At 35.9% G+C, this 24,969-nt stretch overlaps 1 protein-coding gene across 4 annotated transcripts in view; it reads left to right on the top strand.

The window, feature by feature from the left end:
* Positions 1-2,355: 2,355 nt before the first annotated feature.
* LOC136968916 (ubiquinone biosynthesis O-methyltransferase, mitochondrial-like) overlaps positions 2,356-24,969 on the top strand; it is a 31,549-nt gene continuing 8,935 nt past the window's right edge. The window contains exons 1-2 of one of the 4 annotated variants that reach the window (XM_067262981.1): positions 2,356-2,376; positions 9,215-9,458. In XM_067262981.1, coding sequence (XP_067119082.1) covers positions 9,300-9,458 — 159 coding nt within the window. In that variant the 5' untranslated portion in view covers positions 2,356-2,376; positions 9,215-9,299. Of the gene's footprint in view, positions 2,377-3,815; positions 3,994-7,583; positions 7,729-9,214; positions 9,459-24,969 lie in introns of those variants that run through there. The other 3 variants (XM_067262980.1, XM_067262982.1, XM_067262979.1) reach the window with 3 other exon arrangements.

Below are 24,969 nucleotides of genomic sequence, written 5' to 3'. Positions count from 1 at the left end.
GAGTAAGTTTTTCTTATAATTTTAATTTTAGCCCTTATATCGTGGCTAGTGATTCAAAAATTTATTTAAAAAAAGTTTTGGCTCGAGACCGTATAATAAAAAAGAAAACGTTATTAAAAGAGAAAGACCGATGCCTAAATTAATTATAAACACGTCGACAAAAAAATTTCGACATTTTGACGATAAAATTTGTGACGAATGACGATTCTTTCGTAAAATTGAAGCAATTTGGAAATCAAAGAGGAATAGAATTTAACTTTGGTAGACGATATAAAATAAATATTGAAAATTATAACGAGATAATTACGATTAATAGATACATCTAAATTAATGGATGTTATATGTTTTTTCTCGAAGCGAGAATTGGCATTTAGAGGGCGTAGGGAATTTATTGAATCTAGAGCCCTATATAAACAGAGTATGGCCACTCTAACGTATGGACGCCATTTTGAGGCCAAAGTTGCAGTGTCAGAGTACTGCTTAGCATTTAAACGAGCAATGTTAGTTAAAAACAGAAATTAGATTTAGAAAGAAGTTATATTAAGTTAAACATTTTTAGAAATAATTTTTAATTATGTTCGGAATAATTGTAGTTTGTAAGTGATTGACAAAATATATAACAATAACGGGGCTAGAAGCAAAAAAGTGAAAATATTAAAAAATTATATTTAGTGGATCACATTTATTCGCAGCACTATTGCGATATAAATAATCTGAAAAATATGTATTTAAATTTAAAAATATAATAACTAAAGACGAAAATTATTTAAAAAAATCAATAAAGTTTATTTTTCAACAAAAAAAACTCGAGTAACGTAGTGTAACATAGTAACAAATAGTGATTTTCTGCATTTTTTGCAAGAAATGCAGATAATTACTAAATATCGATCGATTTATTAATAAAAAGGGTAATTTCCCCGTTACGGGGGGTGTTCTGTAGTCGTCTTTACAATGTCCGTAAAGGGGGAAGAGGCGAACCTTGTTCGATTAACATTTCGTAGCCCGATCTTCCACCAGCAAATTTTAACTGCAGAACCTTTCTTGTTGTATTATTTTGCCATTTTATTTTCCGTGTTGACACGTTTCCGAGGGCTGTTATTTGATCGGGATTGAAAATTAATTTTATGTTTGTACTCTGTGTGTTGACTCTAGACTTTAATTTTCTTATCTCTTCGTAGAGATCCTTATTTTTTTCTGCACTCCTTTAACTCTATGTAATGCATTATGGAATTGAAATTACAATTCATTAATTTGTTTCGATTTTGGTGACAGTGGCTGGCTAACGAGATTACCGGAGTCTCGAAATACCGGACCAGATGTCTCGTTGTCTTCATCTTCATTCGTACTTTTACATTCTTCGGCATTTTCTTCAAAAAGAATCAAAGTATGCAATAAAAAAAAATAGAATATTTAATAAGAATATTTTAAATTTATATTATAAATATACCTGTACTGGGCTGCATAGATGTCGTAGGAGATAAATTTGTAGCGTAACTGTGGTCCGAGGTCGGATCTATACGCTCGCAATTGTTTCTACGCCCTGTTTTCGATTCGGAGCATCTTCTCTTAGGTGCGGGTCTGCGAGAAAAAAGTGTAGGACGGCATCGAGCTTCGGCAATCTTCTTCCATCCTTCCTGTGATTCTCACGCTGATCTTTCTCAAAATGAACCTATGAGAGTTAATTGTAAACATTCACATCACTAAACCAATATACTTATAAAGGTTAAAATCTATTAACAGACTTAATACTCTTTAGCTTTAGTTTATTAATGTGCAATGTACAGTACAATTAAATAGGTAGGCAAAGCAGAAGTCCTTTCTCATAAAAATTCTGATTCTTACCTCATAAAATTCTGATTCTTTCTCATAAAAATTCTGACAAAGTAATGCATGTTTTCCAGGAATCCATAATTTCTTATTTTCATCCAGCCTGTTTACTTTAATCGCCAATGCTTTTTTTCCTAGCTTTATCACTTGGAAATCGATGCAGTTTGAATTTAAGAGCTCTATTTTGAGCAATTAATGGCCGATCGACCCGGCACGATCTATTTTTATGTGGTAGCTTTAAGAGCGATATAGATGTATCGATAGATCTAAAGGCTAAAATAATAATTTCTAACGTCAGTATAGCAAAGTAAGAACTAACTTGATGTTTAGAATCTATTTTAGATTGGAACTACCCGGTATATAAAGTTTCGAATCCTGTTATTTATCGTAATAAATAGCTGATTGACACTCACCTGTCATGAGCGGATCGGAAGCTGGCCTCGTAATGGCGTCCACAAACCACGTGATCGGCAGTAGCCAATCATATTTTGACCCCCCAGTTGACCATACTCTGTTTATAGAGGGCTCTAATTGAATCTAATAACGGAGGTAATTATATTGAACTTTCTTATTTATTAAGTACGTCGGATAATCTATTAAAAATACATTTAAAGAAGTATACGGTTTTTACTGGCTTATCGAACAAACGAATACGAACTGGTCCTGACGCTCGATTAATTGATTGCCCCTGTAAGTCGGCTTCTTACAGAAACACGGCTTCCCTATCATCAAATGTCACGGCACGCCACTGGTATATACCCATAGGAGTGGTGCACTTATTCAAATAATAAAAAAATACAGTGAGAAACCCTTACATGGCCTTTCTCCCGTGATAAAAAATGCTTAGAGAGTGAGTCTGCTAGCGTTATTATTCTATCACGTCACATCTGATGGCGTCAGTACAACGAGCGTTCTTAATAGAAACCACCAAATTAAAGCCAAATTCAAAACTCCACCACTCAACGAGATCAAAAAATAAAAACAATATATTACGTAAGACGAGATCTAGTACCCCTACCCCTGAGCAAGAAATCGTAAGAAATCCTTGACTCCCACCCACCCCAAAATACCTTGCGTAATTTATGGACGCCCCTAAGGTCCTAAAAGGGGGTAGCAATACGTTTAATATTAATCGAATTATAAGGGTTTAACATTCTACTATTGTTATAGCAAATACCTGTAAACTAATAATTGTAATCTGCATTTTATCAATCGTCGCCGTACCCGAACTTTTCATATCCACGCAGTGGCGTAGCGTGGGTGTCAGCCGCCCGGGGCGGAGGAAAATTTTGCCGCCCCCTTATTTAGTTATTTTTGCATGATATTATTATTTATTGTGAAATTTTGCCGCCCCCGCCGCCCCCACTACGCTACGCCACTGTATCCACGTAAGTTACAATCTTACAAATTTTGTGACAGTACAAAATTCTTACGTTAATTTTGTATGCTCTGTTTCCTAAACACGAAGCGTGGATGTGGGACTCGATGTCCGAAATGCATTCTCTTGGAAATAAAATGAGATTTTCTGAATGATGGTGTAATGAGTCTAGCGAAAAAGAAACAAGTCTTTCGCGTATTCCGAGTCGAAACGTTACGGTATTCGCTTATTTTATTTCCTAGACAACTTTTATCTTCATTTTCTATTATAAATTTGTACCTCTCCATCAAAACTTGTTTTACATAAATATTGCGTATTCTATCAATTTTATCAATTCTGAATCCATTTTCGAGAGCAATGACAAGATTAATCGTATCGCCTCCTCTCGACTTTCCGCCACGTCGAACACTATGAAAAAAATAACCAGCGTGTTTAAGTACCGCAGAACAACCGATAACGTCATAACCGCCATTTTTAAACGCGGTTGGTTATTCGGATTACATTTTCTAAACGCTCCGTAATTACCAACAGTAAAACACCGGTTAGAATTTCCAAGCGCGACCTAAATCGTAAATACGACACCCGACTAATTCCCGCTTCCGTCGTGGGAGGACGCCTCCGTCCGTTTCCGGTTCCCGTCGGCGGTCATGTCGGTTTTTCGTTTCGTCGTTGGTGTATTTGGTCGGGTCGTCGGGCGGCAGTTTTCTCTCCGTTCCTGCTGCACCAGGTTTCTTTTGGCTTTTCCTTTCCATCCTCGGGAGTTTAAAGGAACGACCGGCAAAGTGCGGGTAATTCAAACGGATTTCTGGTCGAAACTACGAAAAGATGCGTTCGGTGTCACCCGTTCCGACGCGGACGATTGCTAATTAACAAAACGATGTCGTCTGTTTACTAAATGTCGGAACGGGTCCCATAAGACGCTAAGTATTTTACAACGTTTAATTCCGGGAAACTTAGTAGGGAACAAACAATGGAAGATATCGATCTTCCATTTTTGTTTCTTCCGAAGCCGTCGAAGATAAAAAACGCATCGTACGTTTGAAACGTATTAAAAGCTGCCCTTACAGACCCTAGAGCAGGGGTGGCCAACAAGTCGATCGCCAAGCCAACTTTGGTCGATCGCTAGCGATGTCTTGACTTAATGCATTATATTTGTAACCGAACGTAACTGTGTGCATGCAGTTATGACTCGACTCACAAGCGGTGAGTGATACAAGCACTTCGTACTGAAACAGTGTATAAACATGGTATGTATTTCACACTTCCCCCTCCCCACTTAGACTATGCCTATGACAACGAGTCGATCGCGACACATTTTTACGATAAAAAGTAGATCTTATGTGCACAAAAGTTGGCCACCCCTGCCCTAGAGGGTTCGATTTGAGCTCCAAACGAGACGTTTGGGACCTTGTCGGAGCCGTAGACCGGTGGTTCCTAACCTTTTTATACTCGCGGCCCACCAAATATTTTATAATTTTTTTGGGACCCCCATTTTTTTTAATAATAATTTATATTTGTTAAATTATCTATAATAAATTGATTTTTTTATGTAATAAATGTAAATCATAACTTTATTTTTTCATTATCTATTTAAATAACATTCAAACTTCACAATTAAACATGAAAACTCATTAATTTTTACAAAGAAAAAAATAAGAAACATTTAAAAATTCATAGAAAACACAAAAAATATTTGAAAATAATTCGACGAGATTTCTGCTGCCGAATATCCTCGACTAATTCGTTAATTCTCGGTTCGATCGATCGTAATGCTATCCGCGTGCGGGCATCTAATCGCGATCGATTGCGTTTTTTTGTTTTTGTGTCTGCCGTAGTCGAGAACCCTTTCTCGCACAAATACGTACTGGCGAAAGGCGGCAAATTTTGCATTGCTGCCGAAAACGGGAGGATATTCTGCACGAATTTCTATCCAAAATTGGGACACACTTTTAGTTTTGAACACAGAATTCAAATTACAATCATTTATTAATTCTAATAATGTATCTTCGTCAGCTGACGATAAATTGGTACTTTTATAATTGTTGTATGGATCTCGAATCCACAGTTTTGTAATGTGAGCTTTATCGTTAGGAAAATATTTATCGATTAATTTTAAACGATGACATTTAATTAAGGAATTTACATTTTGTTTCTCAAATTGAAATTTTGAATCGGAGATTAATTGTGAATAGAATGGAAACATTTCATATATATTTGAATCTATTCTTTGGATCCATCTTTGTAATTTCATTTTCGTAGCCTCAATTTTGTTATACGTATTAAAAATATTAAATTGAGATCCTTGCATAGATAGATTCGACCGATTTAGAATTGTAAAAATATACGACAGTTTAGCAACCCAATTATTGTCGTCAAAATAGCTCGATAGGCTGGATTTTTTATCGTTTAAAAAAAAGTTTAACTTCCAGTCTCAATTCAAATAAACGATTAAAGATTTTTCTTTACCAGAGCCATCTCACGTCTGTGTGAAATAGGAGAGAAGTATTATCTTCACCAACTTCTTCACAAAAAATTGAAAATAATCTTGAATTTAGTGCATTTTTTTATGAAATTTATAATTTTTACTGAAAACATCATAACTTCATTCAATTCTGTACTCGTTTCCTTGGAAGCTAATTGTTCCCTATGAATGAAACGAAGAGTAGTTATTATATTTTCGTGCGCAATACGTTTTAGTCTCGATGTAACGCCCTTATAACAACCGGTTATAGAGGCAGTTCCATCTGTGCAAATTCCAACACAGTTTTTCCAGAGTAAGCCATTAGTATTCAGAAATGAATCGATTTTGTTAAATATATTTTCACCTGTTGTATCTGTTTCTAAATCTATGCAAAAGAGAAATTCTTCAGATATATCCATTTTTATATAATCAATAAATTGCACATATCCTAAGCAGATACTCCTGTAGCAATATCTGTAGATTCGTCAATTTGCAATGAAAACCGAGGAGAACTTTTAATGTCGAGAGTTAACTGCTCCCGAAGATCATTAGCTATCAATATAGTCCTATTACAAATTGTATCGTTTGACGTAAGTATTTCTCTAGTTTTGTTTGACACAAATGGTTCAAATAGTTCTTTACAAATATTAAACGTGGCGGGTTTTAATAATTCTTCGGCTATTGTAAACGGTTTCTTTGCTTTAGCAACGTGAAGAGCTGCAATAAAGGAAGCTTTTAATAATTCTTTATCTTTAGTAGTAGTCACATTTATGAGCATCTTTTGATTTTTAATTCGTCTTTTTTTCTTATAAAAAAATCCTGCATTTTGTTTTTACATTGTTCGTGCTTAGAATTTAAATGCCTCGACAATTTATTTGGTTTTATTCCTTCGTTGGAGAGAACTACGCCGCAAATGACACGTTGTGGTTTTGTAATTCCTTGAACTTCTATGCTTACGAACCCATATTTGATATAATCGTGATCGTATTTTCTAAGTTTAATGTTACTTAATTTTATACCTTTAGTTTTAGGACTTGTGGTTTTTCCATTGCATTCTTCACTGTATCATCATCAGAACTTTCATTAGTATTTTCTTCGCTATATTTTCTTTTTGATGGTCCCGGTCTGTGATTACATATATTAAAAAATTTTCTAATGTTCCTTTTTGTTTTTTGCTCATTTTTATGGGTTAATTATAAATAATTAAAACTAAACACACAATATAAGAAAGAAATGCACTATTATTCGATCCAAAGTTGATGCTAAAAGTAAAACTAAACTAAAACTAAAATGCCCACAACTTGTCGAAAAGATTTTGCATATCTTTTGCAAAAATAATTAAATTTTCAAAGCCTACTATTAAGCTTACTATTTTTCTTAATTATTTTTAAAATTCCAAGCATTAATAGTTTCTTAGAATTACTTTGGAATAAAAGAAGTAAATACTGCAGTGTAAGTAACATATTTGCATTTATTTCTTCTGTACTGACAAAGTTGTATGTAGGAAGAAATAACAAATAAATAAAAAAAACTAAATAGGATACCTTTATTTTTCGTATTTCACTTTTCAATACGATATTTGATTATACATCAATTTTCTTTTTATTATATTCTGAAGAAAATTTTGCATAATTTGGCAGCCCTCTGGCAAACTTCTTATGGACCCCCAGGGGGCCGCGGCCCCCCTGTTAAGAATCACTGCTGTAGATCATACCTATGAAGCAAAAAAGGTAAAGGAACCACATCTCTACTAGCCGCCCTTTGTCAGATGCATCTCCCAAAATCGGGTCGTGTCACTCCGCTAAGATTCTCGTGTTTAACTATTTAGCCCGAGCAACTATGCTTGCATTGAATAGCCCGCCTATATTGGGATAGACTGTTTGTGGAGTACTCGATGTTATGTAGTTTTAGGGAATGAAAGCTCGCCCCCACCCGGGTACCGAGATGAAGCGATGGCCGGCACCGAAGCGCAGGACTACGTGTGGAGCGTCGGTCAAAGCCGGCGAAACGTGTTAAAAACCGATCTTTGGAGGCAGATTCTCGCCGAGTATTGCGTGTGCAGGTATGGTTCCTTCCACTTTTCTGCTCGTATGAGTGGCTCTACGATTCCGGGAATCGAAAAATCCCTCGTTCGGAGCTCGAATCTTACCCTTTAGAGTCCTGACAGTGCGTTCGCCTCTGCCATCTTATTCCGTTAGATCGATGGAACCCTTTAATGAAGACGACGTGTCACCATATGCCGTATTGTCTACTTTTATCTTTTTTGATGTTAAGTTTTTCCCTGTTCTTTTGTGTTTTCCACCTTCAAAAACTTTTCAATTTCCTCGATTCTTCTTTCTTGGAGGCAAATGCCATTTCCCGGAATCGCCGGTGTAACAAATACGAGGCGGAGGAAGGGAGTCTTTTGAACGTACTCAAAGAGAGAGAGGACGGCAAAAGGAGAGAGACGTGATGGCGCGACTTTGGGCGGAAACACCGGCTGGAGTCCGTTGGGGTTTCTTCCAGAACCCGATTCCTTGGCTGGAGTCAGGTGCGCGGGAGTCTGTGTTCGACTCTACTGGTTGCAAGTTTCGGATGGGTGACCGACGGTTCGGATACGAAAAAATGCCCTCTTGGGACCAAGGAAAAGAAGACACAAGCGCGTGTTACCCGTGAGAAGTTTCTGTTTGTCCCCTCGCTGCAAGGGAAGGATATTTGTATGACCCTGGTACTTTTGTTCTGTCTCATCCATTATCTTTGCTACTACTTGTCCCCTTCTTTGATCTTTCTTTCTTAGCATAGGTATAGTATTAAGGGTTAGTGATCAGAAATTATTTTTGTAAGAAGTATTATCGATTTTTGTACGGAGTGGATCTTATTGCAATTCGGCTTGTCGTCGTTCTGTTGTTGTAATTATCTCGCCGACGACGAGGTTTGGCCGACTGCCGGATAATTGTCCTAGAGTTGGCATCTTTGGTTTGAACTTGTATGCAATTATATTGCACGTAAATAAATTTAACTTTTTCATATCTATTGCGCACGTTTCCTGTTTGTTCGGTGTTTGCCTTGATCGGCTAGTGGGAACCTTTTTCTGAACGTTGTGGATGGTTATTGAATAGTATTTATGTAAGATGTTATGGTTGGTGACGATAAAAATGAAGTGTTTGTTCTTCAAAATCTTATTTGTTTGCATTTTATTATATATTGGCATGCTATGTTAATTTGAAACGAAAAAATAATTTTGCTTGCTCGGATACCAATTTTTACTATTGTGCATCATCTCATTCTCCAAAAAAAATTTGGTTTCCGACATTGTCTTGTCTTTTGTTATTTGTGGACGTAAAGGCTGGGTGTTAATGTTACGTTTATTTCGGATTTCCCGGAACAAAATCGGTCATCCTAATTGTGATCTGGCCAAATGCCACGTTGAGCTTTCCTGTTTATCTTTATTTCGATAACCAAACTTGCTGCATTTGTTATTCTCTTTCCAATAATTTTTAAAAATAATTTTTAAGCCACAGTTGATTTTAAAACTAATTCTTAGTTCTTTTTTACTGCCATTGATAAAGGAGTGCCAATGCAGGAACGGTGGATGCGGAGGAAGTGGAGAAGTTTCGAATCCTGGCTTCTGGCTGGTGGGATAAGAATGGTGCAATGAAGGGTTTGCACGCCCTCAATCCCTTGCGAGTGTCTCTGGTGCGGGACGGTCTGGTGAGAACTGGAGCTGTTTCGCCCCAGGCCGCCAAAGGACCTCTGCCTCTGCAAGGATTGGAAATTTTGGACGTGGGCTGCGGAGGAGGAATTCTTTCTGAGGTAAGCCATCCTGTGTTAAATACTAATGGAGTGTTTTGGTAATCTCTGGTATCAGAACAGACTTGCCCTTGGAAAATTTTAATATGATTCGATTGGCCGACTGTATCTCGTGAAATTTTACAAACTTGTTATAAAACTGTGAATGGCAAAATTTAGAATCGGTGATAATTTGTGCCTGTCGGTATGGAATTTTGATGAAACATCCAGTTTCTGACATGATCATTGAATCAGCTTTATTCGTTTTGGTTTCCTTTTAAGTGCACTTAATGGTGTAGACTTGTTTGAAACGTGAGCCAAGATTTTTACTAAAAATTGTATGTTGAGTTTGTTTTAAGTGTGCCGTATTGTCATTATTGTCTTTGATCTCTGTAAAGGTTCTTGGTTTGTTTTTTATGATTTTTGATGACTATTTTTCAGAGTCAAAACATTTTTTTAATTGATCACTTTGTGCCTCTGATAATATGTTTATTAATGTCTTAAATAAAAAATGAAGTTGAGTGATATATTTTAAATTGATGTTTTTGTCTGTTATGGATGAGTAAAAGCAAAAATTGCTAGCTGCATGCTTATAACTGATTACTGAGAGTAACTGATATATTGGATATTATTTCAAATGGTGTGTTTGAAACAAGTCCTCTCAGATAAAATTTCTACATCACAAATGAATTACCTTTATGGTACCTGTTGGGCACTGAGGTGTTTGTCTAATTGTCTAACCATCTGACAAGTTGGTAGATGCTGTCCACAAAGAAATGATGCGACCATTGGTGAATGAAAACCCAAATGACCTCGTGTCAGAAGCAAGTAGACTGTTTTTCAATTCCTCCTTCAGAGTTTGAAGATTTAGAAATTGTGGAACAGGATCTGAACTGTAGGATCTTCCTGCAATGACAGACTGATTGACTTGGTTGGAGATCTCCCCAACCTCCCACTAAAAGCCATCCAATCTATCCTTTGTGCTGTTTGCAATGTGCAGTCATGTGTTGTATGCTGAGGTAATGCTTCATATCAGCCTACCTGGCCACTTGTTTTTGAGACCCTGTTACTAGGGTTTCTCATTTCCCGGTCTTTTGCTTGTCCCGGGATTTCGGGAAAAAAGTGAACTGTTTCCCGGGATGTAATTAATTATTTTTAAAATATAAAAAATATTTTGAAATCAAATGATATAATTATTTTTCATTTTTTAAAGTAATTTAATACATTCTGCAACCTCCAAAATCAATTAGTAATGCTGTGTAAAATATATATTAAAATTACCTTTGAATTATGTAGAAATTTTCACAAATACAAAAAAATTATTAAAGTTTGTTGGAAATGGCTTATAAAAAAAAATGCCTTTGAATTGAGTTGAAAATTTAAAGAAAAAATGAACTTGGATCAAACTTCTAACTTAGAAGGTAATTTTTGTTTTTAAATAAAACATAATACAAATTATTATTGTAAATTTTTATAAGATTTTGAAAACCAAAGATGGTCGATACTCCAATCACTCAATCTGGTTATTATTTTAATAATGAAAAGTCCTGCTACTGAGAATGTCCTTTCCGATTCAATTCATGTGGGTAGAATCGTCTTTAATTCATTCAAGAGAAGATGGATGTTATGTATTTTTTCACCTGTAGCCAGGAAGATTTCTAGTTTGTTTTTGAGATTGTAGTACTTCTTTTGCTCTCTAGTATTCTCGATTTGTCTACCTCAGCTGCTTTAATAGCAGCATCAAGCTTATAGTCCTATAATTTGGCAGTTCATTTGGTTTTAATAATCAAGTTTATAAAGAAGGACTTCATACTTACAGACTTTGTACTCATTTCTATCCTTTCCCAATTTGCACAACCTGGCATAATGCAGTTATCGAAGCTATTGGGCATAGTTAAAATTAAGACAGCATTGTTGCAATTATTCCAGATACTACGGGTTCTGACAAGTAAAGAATTTTTGGAGTCCTGCCACAAATACATATTGATTATTGACAATTCATGACATGTCATAATGAGCAAAAATTTAAAAAACTAATAAGCAGGTTTAAAATTAATAAATACAAATGTATTTTGACAGAGTATTTTGACGAGTTAATTATACTTTCTATTTGCAAAATTTCCTCAACCTTAAGACAAAAAATGAAAAAGTGAAATTTAAGAAATTTACGGGATTTCTCGGGATGAGAAGAATTTGGGATCCCGAGATCCCATTTGAGAAACCCTACCTGTTATGATCTTTTTATTTAAAAAAACTTGTATTTTTAACTGTTCTAAAATAGCAAAAAGCTTAATTTTAAGGGTAAGGAATTATAAGGAAGTTTTATAAAAAAAATTGTGAATGCTGATAATGAGTAAAATCATCACTAAGTCCCATCCTACTGGAGATACTCATGACTCCCTTTATCTTCCCGCCTCCTTGACTTTTAATCACCAAAATTTAATAGTATTAATTTCCCTAATAAACAAACCTCTCTGCAAAATTTCAGAAATTTTCAACAAAAAGCATGAGAGTTATTAAGCCTCAAATAGAGTGAACAAAATTGTGCCCCCCCACACAAACACAAACAAACAAACAAACATCCATACAGAAAACCTTCAAATTTTTCTTGTATTTTTTGACATTTTGAGGTCATGAGTCCAAAATTGTAAAATTCTTTGGGTGGTCACTTTGTCCAATTACCATACTTTCCCTCTGTTATATATAACAGAGGGAAAGTAAGATTAAATTGAGTAAAGTAAGACCCAAATTTTGAAAATTTTTTCAATTTATAGAAAAATAAGTCATAAATGTAACTAATAAACAATCACAAACAAAACCTTTTTTAACCAGTAATTGAACTTTAACGTAACTTCCGAACGTTTTCGGTCTTCACCAAGGCTTGCCTCGGGTAATGAACTAAACTGACTTCCCAAATTGGAACGTTAGAACGATGATGTTCGACTTCAAACTTTGAATATATCAAATTCGTGCAGTTGATTGACTTTGTTTGAATTTCTCATACAGGTACAGTACTTTCATACAGATGTTACTATAACTTCATTGTGAAGTACGTCGTATTTTCTAACAGTAGATCGCGGCAATGAAAAGTTGGCCACCCGTTCTACAGTATCAGTAGAATAGTGCATATGAAATGATCTGCCAGATTGTTCTGTATATATTAAATGATCAAGATATATCCAGCAGATCATTTGGTTATTAGTCAAGAATCAGGTTATTCAAAGTTTATAGAATAGCATGTAAAGCTATAATCATAAAACTACATAAACTAAAAAATTAATTTATTGTGTTATATAATGGATAAAAATAAATACAGTATTAAGGATACTGCAAACTAGGCAGTATCAAAGCAAACTTGTCAAAGGTGACATTGAATGAAATTTATTTGATTGTCATATGGTTGATTGCCCGGTCATAAACTCAATGTCACTTTACATCATACACTTTGATGGAAAGAAGGCGTCCGTTTGATGCCTTTCAGATCTGAGAAGTTGATTTTCCAGGCAATGCTCATATGCATTTGAAAGTTTATGAGAAAGGAGCTTGCGCTATAGGCCACAAAGAAGGCATGTGTTTGTGTTGTGATATTTGTTGCATTTCCACCATGTCTTTGCTACTCTGGGATTACGAAAAGAAAGCTATCAAACAGCTTTCTTTTCATAATCCCAATAAAATCAATTAAGTAATTTATATTCTTACAAATACAAAAATCTTTGTATTTGTAAGAATATAAATTACTTAATTGATTTTATTGAAATTTATAAATCTTGGGTCCTCAATTTGTTTTTGTTTGTTTATTAAATTTCTGCCAGTCAAGTGGAAGCAGCCAAATCTAACTTCAGCAAATTATTGCAGCAAATTATTGTTGCAGGTCAATGACATTTTAGAAAGCTAACTACTTGACTATCCACTACACCGGAATGAATAAATATCTACTTGCCTTAACCTAATAACTGGAGTGTTAATGTTCTATACTTGCAAATGTTTTCGACATCCTTCTGGTCTCTTCCTCAGGCATCTCTACTTACAGTTTCCTGCAAGCTGGCCATTAAAATTCGAACACTATTTGAACGGTGTTCTATTGTTATTTGGTAAGCTAACTATCAGGCAATAGTTATAGAGGATAGACAATGTTTATTGGTTCTGTAGAACTACATCGCTACTTTACAATGGCAACTCCAATGTTTGTCTGTATATTTTAAACAGTGAATGCTGGGAATTGTGAGGAAGATGTAAATTTTTGTGTTCATAAGATAGTTCCAGCTTTAGGATTTAATAAGTTTATTTAAAATTTTTGATGTTTTAAAAGTATCTTATTCAGTAGTAACAATCATAGAACAGCAATTCTCAATTGATACACCAAATGGCATAGAACACTTTTTAATAAACCTACAATCAGATGCCATATTGAAAAAATAGCAAAGATAATTATTATAAAGCCACACTGTCATGTAACATCTGGTTATTTTGGCTATTTTATAAGATTGGTGTAACTGGCAACATATTTGCACAGCAAATGGGAGTTGCAGGTTTGAGTCCTGCTTTGAGCCAATTCTTTTCTTCCAGAATATTTTAAAGTTATTTAATTAAATTATAATTATTAAATTTAATAAGAAATTTCACTTAACGCCTCCCTCTAGGGACAAATTAATTAGTAATTAAAATTATAATTGCCAGAAGATAGCTGATCTTATGCAGCAGTTGGCGTGGCTTTATACAAATGAATCAGGTTTTGAAAGATGTTTATATATATACAAAGATAACTGTTAAATAAAAATTTCAGAAAAGCAATAAATGATACTTTTGGAAAGTACTAATCCTAATTTATCTCTTATAAATACCAAAAATGCCCTAGTTTAATCTGATAATAAGTGGCAGCTGATTACAATAGCCAGTGACATTTTACACAGGAAATATAGAACTGGTTAGGAAAATGTGTTTTGATTACATTAAGTAGCTAATAACAGTAACCAGTAATCACAATAAGCAACATTTACTGTACTTAAATTTTACTACCTCCCTATCTCTCTTTGTCTCAGGTGCAAAGATAATTGAAGGAAACCATTTTAAGAAGATTTAGTATAATGTACAAAGAATTTTGAATGTAAAGGATAAAAATCAATACTGCATAAATTAATACAAAAACTTTCATTTTTCTGTAGTGTATGTTCAAAGTGTCTTAGTCCAGCTAGAAAGCACTTGTGGAATCTACATGCTGCTTCTGATGTATTTCTTTTTAAAGTATAATCATTTCACACTACTGTTTATCAGTGGTGTGTCGTGACATTTGATGATAGGGAAACCGTGTTTCTGTAAGAAGCCGACTTCCGGGACCAATTAGTTAATTGCGCGTCAGTGATGGTCCAGGGGCAATTTACTTAGACTGTAATATGAAGCATAGGGTCCATTCATATTTGTTTGTTTCATAAGCCAAATGTATTTTTAATAGATTATCTGACGTACTTAATAAATAAAAAAGTTCAATATAATTACATATGTTATTAGATTCCGTAGATTCCCTATGCCCTCTAAATGCCAAATCTTGCTTTGATAAAAAACATACAACATCTATTAATTTAGATTTTATAATATATCTATTAGCTGTAACTATCTTGTTATAATTTTCAATATTTATTTTATATTGTTTACTAATGTTAAATTCTATTCTGCTTTGATATCCAAATTGCTTCAATTTTACGAAAGAATTGATGTGACATTTATGATTTTCATGTCTTTTGCCGGCTTTACTCAAATCATTTAAATCGTCAAAGCCATTCTTATTCCACACACTAATTTTATTTGAAAATAGTAGGCAAGGCCAGCAAAACAATTTTTGCATTTTTATGCATCCACAAAGCCGTTTTATGTCTTCATAAATTTAATCATGAAAATGTTAGACAAATTTTTTTGTTGACGTGTTTCTATTTAATTTAGGCATTGGTCTTTCTCTTTCAATGTTTTTTTTTCATTATATGGTCTTGAGCCAAAACCTTTTAAAAATAAATTTTCAATATCACAATTACATTTTGAATTGCTAGCCATGATATTGTTGAAATCAACGATCGCGATGTTTTGTAGCTGTTCTTCTGACGTAATAAAAGGTTGGTGGCACTATTGACCCCTCGAGGAAGGTGACCTCATTTCACTTTCCCCTTTCCAGTGCTGACCCTCTGTGAGTCAAGACTGTGTGCAATCTTTGTACACTCTTTGTTCTTTTTTTTACGTAACCAGTTACGCTAGTCCAACTGCCTTTTTACTAATCTTTTCGACGAGCGCCAAGTCTAACAGATATAAAAGCTAAAATTAAAAATAAAATTATAAAAACTTACTTGGTGAAATAAAATGTGTGGTGGATATACATACCTGGTAAAAAATATTCTTCAATTGTATGAATATACTTTTAAAAAAAATTATAATAAAATAAAGCTTTGTAAAGAAACGTACATAAAAATAACATAAAATATTCTTTACTTTTTTAAATCTTAAAACAATCCACTTAGTCAAATACCTCCCTACGAGTGGCTAATGGATGGAATTGGAGATGGTCCTGGTAGGTGTGCAGTGCGTGCTTGCACTCAGGCTGCCAAATCTCAAGAGGGCCAATACCGGTTAATGTCAAATGCCTCTTTTGTCGCATCACTAGTATAAATCAAAGGATGCAACAGGGTTGTTGTAAATTTTAAACATTTCTCACTATAGCTGTAAAAATCTACATATGTTTAACTTAATAGATTGTCTTTCATTGTTTTCTAACTAATTCGTTTTAGGACCAGGTGTCCATGGAAATTTCCAAAATTTACAACTTTTCAGTCATTTTCATTGAACTGGAAAAATTTGTCTTTATTACATCTAATATTACAAAGATATCAGTCCCCACTATACTCGGCTAGAGATTGGTTTGGTTAAGCTTTTGTTTAAGTAAAATTCCGGTTCTTTCGGCAGGGTTCTATTTATGTCCCTAATTCCTTAATCTCTTAATTATTTAACTACTTCTTAAGTAGAAATAAGTTGAAACTGGTTATTTTGTACTTGAATATTTGTAGTCTTGGGAAAGAAGTGGAAATAGAAATTTTTTATGACAACGGATACATAAATTGTCAATTTAAGGAATATAAATTCTAGAGCTCTTTTATACCTTGTGCATCTCATTCATTAAATTTAGTTTTGAATGATGCTGCCAAAGTAATAGTCAATTTTTTAACATCATACAAGAATTGTACATGTTTTTATCTGCATACCCTTATAGATGGGACATACTAAATTGTAATATCACTAGTTTAACATTGAAATCTGTAATACAAGATGGGACAGCAGAATAAAAATATGAAATATTTTAATAGATTTTTTTAAACTCCTGTCAACTATACAGAACTATCATAGAAACATACCAGTAAATGAGTAGCTGTTCACTTGCTTTCATTGGAAGTGTTTGGTGTGTAGCTTCCACCAGCTAAACCGCGTGAGGTTGGTGCTCTGCAAAGCTCATGTGCAAATGCGTATAATCTGGCTGCCTTACTGCCTTACACAATTCAAATATTTTTGCCTTGAAAGTTATCCCTTATTCGACAATACGGCGCTTCCATTGTGAATATGCATATATGAATTTATATTCGAATATACAATAGCAATCTTATCATTGTTTTTCACATGTAGTATAGAAATTTGTAATAAGATACATAATGCGGTTGTAATAAAATATTAATTTTAATTAATTCAAAGTTCATTAAAATATGAAAATAATTGCACTATATATATAATATTGCACAATATACATTTTAGAAAATACAAGGGAAGCTATGCTTCCACCGCTTCTAAGGACAGCACGCTACTGTTGTTAGTGAATTTAAGGCATTGTTGCAGAGCACTACCAGTTAGTGTACAGCATAATGTTGTCTATTTTATAAAGATATCAGTGTTGTGAATCACCACATGATTTGTGAAGATTGTTTTTAATTTGCATCTTGTTCTTATGTATGGATAATTTACATATTTCCATGAAATTATCACAATATAGACATTCTCTTTCTGAATGATTACTTTGTTTTTACTGTAAACATTGTAACGGAACCAATGCACCGTTTGTACACTACTGACATAAAGTTTAAGACCTCCAACAAAATACATAATAAGTTAATTACATTTATTGTGATTAGTTCAGGCTTACACAGATGTCAACAGTAACCAAGCACAAGAATTTAACATAAAGATTGTTATAACTTGCTTTAATGATGGCTGCAAAAACTCATGACATAAGCTGAAACAGTTCATTGAGATATTTTATTTTATTTTATTTTTTACAGAGATTAGGAGGCTGTCCATAAATGAAATGGACTTAGCCTCATAGAAGGAAGTTGTGAAGTAAGGGATTAGTTAAGTTGTTAAAATGAAAATGCTGAGAGAAAAATAGAAAAGAGTAGTTAAAAGAGGAGGAATAAAAGAGTTAGATGAGTTGGAAAAGAAGGTGGGTGGGCCTTAGAGCGACCGCATCACAATTATCAGCAAAATTCAAATTAATTTACAATAAGAACAACACGGTGTTGGAAACAGTAAAATCCCGACAATTTGTTTAATCACGGAGATGAGGCCGCAAAGACCGCTATATACAGAAATAAAGAAAAGCTTTATAAGCTTGGTAACAACATGAGTTAGCGGTGACAACGATATGGCGGGCTTAAAAAGTGGATATAGGCTGACTATAACCTAGTCCGGTGCAGAATAAGGAAGAGAGTGGTTACACGTAAACATAAACACAAAAGCCAGACCGCGGTACAAAACTGGACAGAAAAATTTAAAATCGAAATAAAGCATCGCGTGTAGAAACTGAACTGGTGCAAAATAAATAAAATGATCGCGGTAACAAAATGCAATAAGCAATGAGAGGGATCCAGGAAACAGAAGCCTGGGGAGGAACCATACATAGAGTCGCGTGTAGCGATAAAACCGGAACCGTAACCAGAAAAAAAAAACCGTACGTGATAGGAATTACAGATAGTAACTAGCCGTAAGTCCCTTGCAAAGGGAAAACCACAGTTGTCTACAGGAAACCAAGAGTGACAGCTAGGGGGGATGATGTCCAGTCACAAAGGAGTCTAATCACTTGCTGAGGTGTTCTTCTTCAGGTAGGCTGGTGTTTTGTTGTCGGTAGGAGATGAGGGCTCTGGTCCTGTTGAGGAAGTTGATAAAATCCTTCCAGAGTTCTTTGTTTTGGAATAAGTCCGCTGGTCCGGGTGGCCAAGTTAGTCCTTTCTTTAGGCAGTTGGTAATTAGTCCTAGTCGTGGGTGGTCGAAGTTAGGGCAATGGAACGCTAAGTGTAACGCATCTCCGATAGATTGGGTTGAGCACGTACAGCTGCTGTTGTTAGATTTCCCGAACCGGTGAAGGTAGGCAGGAAAGTTACCATGTCCTGTGAGGATTTGTGATGTGTCTGCATCTGGAGTGAAATGCTTGGCGATCTTTCTGGCGTGGATATTCGGGATGAACTTAAAACAGTTTCTTCCCGTGTTAGCAGAAGACCACTCCTGCTGCCAAAGGGCCTCAGCAAAGGCTCGAAGGCGATTCTTCAAAGTGGATTGAAGAATCTCGTTGAAAGAGTGGTGGCATGAAGATCTGCTGCCTATTTTCGCCAACTTGTCCGCTGTTTCGTTCCCCTTGATGCCACTGTGCGAAGGTATCCAACTAAATTGTAGAGTGCGAATTGTTCCAAGATCTTGTGCTGCTGACAACATTCTAGCAGCAAGCCTAATAAGGTGGTTGTTCCTGTTGAGGGTATGAAGCACCATTCTGCTGTCCGTCAAAATAAGGATTTTCCCTTTGAAATGACGAATGTTATTGGTGATATGAGTGATGGCTTTCAGGATGGCCCACATCTCTGCTTGGGAGATGGAGCAGTGGGAGGCCAGCTTATGATAAGCCTGATAGCAAGTTCTCTCTTTAGAATTGATAATGACGAAGCCAGAACCGTTGCCAGTGTTGTTGCTGGAACCATCGGTATAGACGGTCCAATTTGCTTTAAGGTTTTGTACATTGTGGAAGTCCCAGTTGATGGTGTAGCCGAGGTCGTCAGCTGGATGGTGGCTATGTTCGTCTCTCTTCAGAGTCCTGTCTACACCATATTTATGTATGCTGCGGACCAACGAAGTATTGTCTTTAATGAGGTCTGCAAAGATGAAGTTATGGGTAGCAGTGTTATCCTGCCAGGGATAGGTACCGGGGCTAGTCAAGTGCCAGTACCAATTTAAAAGCTTTGCCTGGATGTGAATAGGGGGAAGATCTGCCATGACAAGGAGAGCATTGGAAGGAGCCGTTCTGTAGGCTTTACAAATCCTAATGGTGAATTTTCTCTGGGTGGAGGCAAGCTTGCGGCGAATATGTTGTTTGTCAAGTGCCTCTTGCCAAACCGGGACTGCATAGAGAATGGCAGGCTCGATAGCAGCTTTGTAAATTAATCTGCTATTTTTGTAGTTAAGGCCCCAACGTTTTGCCGACAGCCAGTTTAAAAGATTGGTCTTTTGTTCCGTATTCCGACAGATGTTATGGACATGGGAGTGCCAGTTGAGTTTTTCATCAAAGTAAATTCCGAGGTACTTGAGTTCTCGAGCAATCTTTATTTTTTTGCCGTTGATGTAAATCCCTGGTGGACGTTGTAACCTATTTCTCTTATTTCTTCTGGTACAAACCATAGCGATGCACTTGTCGTAGTTTAACGGTAGCTTGTTGTTATCACTCCAGTTGTAGATGTCTTTGAGGCAGGTGTTGGTAATATCGGCCAGGCGACCAGAGTTCTGGTGTGAAACCATAAGAAGGAGATCGTCAGCAAAAGCTTGGATTTTAATATCTTCGTTGGTATTGATGGAGAACAAGAGATCGTCGAAAGTAGCTCATTGAGATAAGAATAAAGGATGCTTTACCATGCAACTTGTATAGATCCCAGAGTTGTTGGACATTGTGATGTGTCTTTTGTCCAATTTGTCTGTCCGCAAAGTCCCAAAGCAGTTTGATAGGAAACAATTATGACTGTGGTGATCCTTCCACAACTACTGCTTCATTCTGTTGTAAGTACTGCTGACATAGGTTGGACGTGTACTTCAGGACATTATCTTGTTGAAAGGTAAAACCATTTCCAACAAGACATTGGCTAGAGGGCACAGCATGGCAGAAAAGTATTTGGTAATTGCTTCGTTTGTTCAATAGTCTCTTTATCTTGTAGATGTTACCTGTGTTTTTTTTTTTTTTTTTACAGCAAAGCAAAACCATATCATAACATTATCCCCTCCATCTTGCTTTACAGTAGGAATCACACAGTCTTTTTTCAGTCTCTTACCTGTTTTGTAGTGAACAAATAGAATATTTGTTCAAACTTTGACTCATCAGTCTGTGGAGTATGCCATATTGTCTGTTTTCATCTTTTTATTCTTTGTATATTTTCCTTGCTCTTTGTTCTTTCTCCCTTCTGGAACTTTCTAATCTCCTTAATTCTTCCTTCTTGGAGGTGAGGGCCACTTGCTGGAATAGCCAGTACAGTGAGCCTGAGGTTACCTGAGGGCATACATGGGAAAGAAGGGTCACTTTTGAGCTGGTGTGCGAAGAGAGAGGATGATGGAAAGGAGAGACATTAAAGTGTCTGGTGTCTGGAGTAGACTGGTGGAGTCAGAACTTTGAAGAGAAACTGAAATTCCTAGGCTGGAATTAGTGTGTTAGAATTGGTCTTTTATATTGATGAGTACAAACATGCAACCAGATATTAGAATCAAAAAGATGATAACCCTCAAGAACCAAGGTATAGGAATACATAAATGAGAATTTTGTGTTTAAGAAGCTTACACTTGGCCCCTTGCGGTTACCGAACGTTGGGTACTATCTGGGTATCCTTTCCTATCCCATCCACCATCTTTTCTACTTATTGCTTCTTACCTTCTATTTCTTTTCTAGGTATAAATTAGTAATAAGGGTTAATTTTAGGAAAATTATTCTTGTATTGTATCAGATTAGTGTTATCGCAATTCTGTGTGTTGTGGTCACTTAATAGTTTTGTAATTTCCACTGAAGATCGGGTCTAAGGTTTCTGCTGGAGAAGTCATTCTAGAACTAACATCCTTGAGTGAACTTGTAAATAATTATATCGCACATAAATAAATAAATTTTCTTGCATCTACTGCGTATTTGATTGTTGGGTGTTAGTCTTAGTGGACTAACAAAAACCCTATCATATATATCACAAGTCCATAGCACCCACTTCTATTTCATTACGGACAAGTTCTCGTGCAGTTTTTCCCACTTCAATCATTTAGCCTCATTTCCACAGGAAAGGAGTGTCTTTTGTGCAGCTTGACCATGAAGATCAGCCTTCTGCAATCAGCTCTTCATTATGAACAGAGACTGATGTGTGGTAGTTCGGAAGGAAATATTTGCGAATCCGCGAGTAACAGTATCAATTAACGACACGGAGAGAAAAATTACACAATGAATACTCCTTTTATTTCTTCCGAACGCGGTTCCTTTAATTCATGGATCCCAACTCGATATAGTTACTTCTATAACTTTACAGGGGGGAAGGCAGGTCACTTCTTGTTACTTTACATATATACAACGTGTGCGTAACACAAATGAACATGAAGATAAAAAAAAGGGGAACCTAATAACTAATTTACAACTAACTTTATAACTGTCTTAGAACTAACAAGGAAAAGGAATGGATAGACTAAGAAAAGTAGAGAAAAGGCAGATAGGAAGTACCCGGGCCCAAGTCATGTAGTTAACATCCTTGATGATTTTTACGCTCACACAAAATCGTAGTAGTCTCGCTCTACTCCTCCAGTAGCTCTATGCCTAGATTCTTCGGTTCTCTCGATGCCTTAGAGGTCTTCGTAGCCTCCTTTCCTCTCTGGTCTTGGTAGGTTCTCTCTCAATTCGTAGTCCCCTTTCTTTCTCAGTCTGGAGCACTACTTTCTACGTCTGTATCTTCTGATGTCCAGCCAGAAAAGTGTCTCCTTTCTTTTCTTATGCTGCCTTGGGCCTATACTTTTTTTGTCCATATCCCCAATTTCGGGGAAGTCTTAATCTCCTCCTTTGTTCGACACTTGGTTCTTGGAAAGGGCAACCCTTCCCTTCGAGCGGTAACAGTTCACGTATGAGTCGCTTTGAGACAATGGGAAGGACGTACGAAAGTAGGAATGAGAGAAGAAAATAGAAATGAAATACAGAACTTATGAACTATATATATATATATAACTAAAATATGGCTGATGGCCACAGGTGTTTGTCTCATGCCATTTATGGATGCTTTAATAGCTGGCTCAGTTAGTCACTTGTTTTACATGCTAGACATGATAATAAATCTATCCTCATATGAGGTGAATTTGGGTCTTCCTGTTTTTGGGTAGTCAGAATGGTTTTCAGTGCTTCTCATCCTCTAATGCAGTGTTTCCCAAAGTGTGGTACATGTACCCCAGGGGTACGGGAAGAGTTTAGTGGGGGTACACGCTGCACCGTGCTTCGGCTGTTCCTGGTGCAACAAGCAGTTTACTTTTTTCGATTACGAACATAGAAAAATAATAAAAAACTTCGTTACTTCTTAGCGGTTTCGCCGGGTGCTGTGATTCTGTGTATTCCTCCACCTTATGGCCAAGACAACAGTGTCACACAAAAACCTCCAGTATCTACACATTGAATTGTTACAATGTGCGCGTGTGTATTTTTAGCTTTTGCGCGATTTTTCTAACAGGAAAGGTTTGTTATGTGCTTTAGTATTAATAAAAAGCTAAAATTGCCGAATAAACCAATTTTTCTGTAGCTAGTTACTACAACTAACAATTCTTAGCAGAGACTTACTTTGACAGTGCTTCTAGAAAGACGAAAATAAGACCTAAAGTCCATATCGCTATATCTAGGAACAATATTTTTCACATAGTCTTCTATTTTGGCTTTTTTGATTTTTCAATTGCAGCAGCATATAGAAATGGAATATCCTCGTTATCTTTGGTTCTTGATTTAAAGTATACGCAATTTTTTTGACGAAGGGTACTCAGCATTAAAAAATTATACAAAGGGTACACAGATGTCAAAAGTTTGGGAAACACTGCTCTAATGCATAGTGGATACCTATTTTGGATACGTGTTGTCTTGCTATTCCCCATTCTATCTATAAGATTCTGCCCATGTGAAGCATAAATGATTGCATGTTTCCCAGTGCTAATAGATGAAACTTCCTGGCTTAAGAGGCATTTTTCATTGTCTGGTCACAAACTAGCCAGGCACTGGCATACTACAATACAAAAGATAATAAATCTTCTTAAATCCTTCACAGACTACCTTACATATCTTTTGTATTGTGTATCCAATCAGAGGTTGTGCTATCCAGTGTTGTCCATTATTTAAACAAACTATGTAACAGTGCTGTCATGTAATTAGCGTGACAGTACATTGTTATCATTATTCCATATAATGGTGGCAACAACTTATCTCCTGAATTATGTCTTATTGAGCTCATTACACAATAAATGTAGAGGTACTGTACATACATAGTTTGACTAACTACAAGTCAGTGATTTTTATGTTTCAAAACGTAGTTTGTCTTGAACTTTCAGTTGGTACTGTAAATTGCCCTAAAAACATGTACGGGCTCTATAAGTTTTCTTATGGAAAGAAAGGCAAGTATAATGCTTGGCTCCAATGTCATTATGAGAGATATAGACAGAGGGTGCCCACAGGGCTCTAGGTCTGGGCCAATTCTGTGGCTTGCACAATATAATGATATTTTCAAACTCCAAGAAACCTCCTTTTTGGACACTACTATCGATATATTAGAATCTGCTGATGATACGATGATACTGATGTCACACAAAAACCAAGAAGTCTTACAGATTCAAATGAACAAACTTCTAAAAATTGTAAACTTATTGGCAGAAAAGAAAAAACTGATAATCAACCCAGCTAAATGCGCAAGTATACTTTTCTCACGGCATCACCCTCTTAAAAAGAAACCAGCAATTGAACTGCCTGGGCATACGATTAAACATAACTCAGACATGAAATACTTAGGTCTGAAGATTGACGAGACTTTAATACGGAAATCACACGTCAGCCACATTCACAACAAGGCAGTTATGATGGCCCACTCTCTACGCTGCATCTCCTGGAACACATGGGGAATAAATTCTAAGACTAGCCAGACAATCTATAAATGTGTAATTGAACCGGCCATTACTTATGGGGTGGAGATCTGGGGAGAAGCTGCCAACAAGCAAAACATTAAGAAACGCCTTAACTCTATTCAATGAATGAGTTTAATATCGATAGCTAAAGCATACAGAACAAGCCCGACGAACGCATTGCAAGTAATTTCAAACATTCTACCACTAGACCTAAAAGTTTTAAAAATATATTGGAAATACCAACTTTTAGGTCAAAGGGCAAACAGCATTCAAACTCCCATTGTCCATGCTTCTATGGAGGAACTTATAAAAGACATCCAGAACTATGGCCTGGACGCACAGCAAAAGGCTAACATAGTTTACCCTGCTGAACCAAACCCGGAAA

This window comes from Centruroides vittatus, unplaced genomic scaffold, assembly GCF_030686945.1.
Source record: "Centruroides vittatus isolate TY-2023 unplaced genomic scaffold, ASM3068694v2 contig_166, whole genome shotgun sequence".
In the NCBI taxonomy this organism is placed as follows: domain Eukaryota; kingdom Metazoa; phylum Arthropoda; class Arachnida; order Scorpiones; family Buthidae; genus Centruroides; species Centruroides vittatus.
The sequence above is the reverse complement of the archived record's forward strand: the minus strand, read 5'-3'. Positions and strand labels throughout refer to the sequence as shown.